Source organism: Echinops telfairi, unplaced genomic scaffold, assembly GCF_000313985.2.
Source record: "Echinops telfairi isolate 266 unplaced genomic scaffold, ASM31398v2 ScPeMD7_7469;HRSCAF=8507_1, whole genome shotgun sequence".
Lineage (NCBI taxonomy): Eukaryota > Metazoa > Chordata > Mammalia > Afrosoricida > Tenrecidae > Echinops > Echinops telfairi.
In genome coordinates this window covers 149,046,937-149,048,905 of record NW_022111373.1, presented here as the reverse complement: position 1 = coordinate 149,048,905, position 1,969 = coordinate 149,046,937, and the positions used below count along the sequence as shown (strand labels likewise).

Below are 1,969 nucleotides of genomic sequence, written 5' to 3'. Positions count from 1 at the left end.
GTCTTCACCGATGCCCAACCAAGACGCCTGCGGCAGACGGGTAACCAGCCCTCCTGCCGGTGAGAGCTCATAGAGTGCTGCTCGCCCCAGAGGGCGGCGTCCGAGGGGTACCTGAGAAAATGTTCTTGAGGTTCTCCACAGCGGCGGCGAGCTGGCTGTGCTGCACCACGGCCTCCTTCACGTCGCGGAGGCTCTCGATGGTGCTGATGCTCTGCCGCCAGTCCTGGCTGACGTCGGCCAGGGACTGCTGGATGGCCCTCACGTCGCTGAGCGCACTGTGCAGCTGGCTCAGGCCCGTGCGCACCCCATCCAGCTGGGACTGGATCGCGGCCTGCGGGCACAGCTCAGTGAGACCCCGGCTCCCCTGGCCAGGACACCTCCCCTCAACTCACATGGGAACGGATGACCAGCAGAAGGGAGTCAGAACCCAGTGGGGGGGGGGGGGCAGCACGCAATAAATTAAGAAACAAGGAATTTTCATTCACTTTTGCGTGCCCTTCCTCCGCCTTGTTTTCACTGCTGTCTCAAGATGGCACAGCTGTGGAGAGCTTTGTGGTGACCCCACAAGTTGGCCCCCTGCCCCTCAGTTGGGACGGTCTGGACACACCTAGGCGTGGGTCTCGGCTGAGGCCCCTCACCACCTCTCTGACAGGTCTCCACATGCACATCCCCATTTCCCAACCAAGAACCCCGTCAGAACTTTCCAATCGGCTTTCAGGAGCAGAGTCTCCTCGTCCAGCCAGGAGGGGCCTAGGCTGGAGGTCAGCCAGCCTCACTGGTGTCTGAGGGCTTCAGAGTGACCACCAGAGGGAGAGGGTGGAGCCAGGCAGGGCTGTGGAGGGATGGCATTCCAGTCAGAGCCCAGAGCACCTCTCTCAGGCGCCTAATGACGCTCAGAAACACGCGCAACCGTGACCCGAGCCCACCCTGCGCTTCTGCTTCACAACTGATGACGGTCAGTTCATCCGGCCGCTTCTCAAACAGGTGAAATGCACAAGTTACAACTATAATTATGGGGGGACGGACAACAGAACAAGTGGTGAAGGGAGACAGCGGTCGGTGTGAGACATGAAAAAATAATTTATAAATTATTAAGGGTTCATGAGGGAAGGAAGGAGGGAGGGGGGAAATGAGCTGATACCAAGGGCTCAAGTAGAAAGAAAGTCTTTTGAAAATGATGATGGCAACATATGTAGAAATGTGCTTGAGACAATGGATGGCTGTATGGAGTTTGATATGAGCTGTACGAGTCCTCAGTAAAATTATTTTAAAAGAAAAAAATTCCCAAACACACACACAACAACCCCCCACCCCCGTAATTATTCAAATTGTTCTTTAAAGTCACTCTGTGTTTTGTTGATACAATGAAGTGATTTGTCTCCTAGCTCAGGAGTCCCGGTGGCACACTGATTACCTACTGGGCTGCAACCTGCAGGGTCCGAGGTTTGAAACCACCAGCTGCTCCTCTGGAGACAGACAGGGCTTCCTACTCCTATGGTGTCACAGTCTCACAGGGGCAGCTCTACCCTGTCCTACAGGCTCACTCAACTGGAGGGCAGCAAGTTTAGTTTGTTTATTTTCATCCTATCTCATCCCGCCTGCTAGTACCTCGATGCTATCACACATTTTTCAGTTTTGGGGTGAACTCAATGCTGGAAGGAGCACACAACGCGCCTCAGTCACAGCAGCAGTGCTGCGGTCCTGAACCACAGGCATCGAGGGTGTTGGAGGGAGCCAGCCCTCCGGTCTCCAGGAAAACCAACTGCTCCCAGCAAGGGCACTGTGGCCCTGGCCTGACAAGGTGGGCGGGCAGGCGGTGGGGACGACAGGGAATGAGCTGGGCAGGGCCAGATTCTGTGCAGTGGATGAGAAGCCATGGTCTGCAGACTGTGGTGCGGGCTGTATAAGGCGGTAGGACCCCCAGGCTAGTGAAAACACACCACCCCAGATGGCCACTCCTGAGGCATTC

At 56.1% G+C, this 1,969-nt stretch overlaps 1 protein-coding gene across 1 annotated transcript in view; it reads right to left on the bottom strand.

Annotated features, from left to right (window-relative positions):
* Positions 1-1,969, bottom strand: part of EXOC3 (exocyst complex component 3) — a 13,160-nt gene that overhangs the window by 10,066 nt on the left and 1,125 nt on the right. Inside the window, exon 2 of the mRNA XM_030888952.2 lies at positions 114-331. Coding sequence (XP_030744812.1) covers positions 114-331 — 218 coding nt within the window. The remainder of the gene's footprint in view (positions 1-113; positions 332-1,969) is intronic.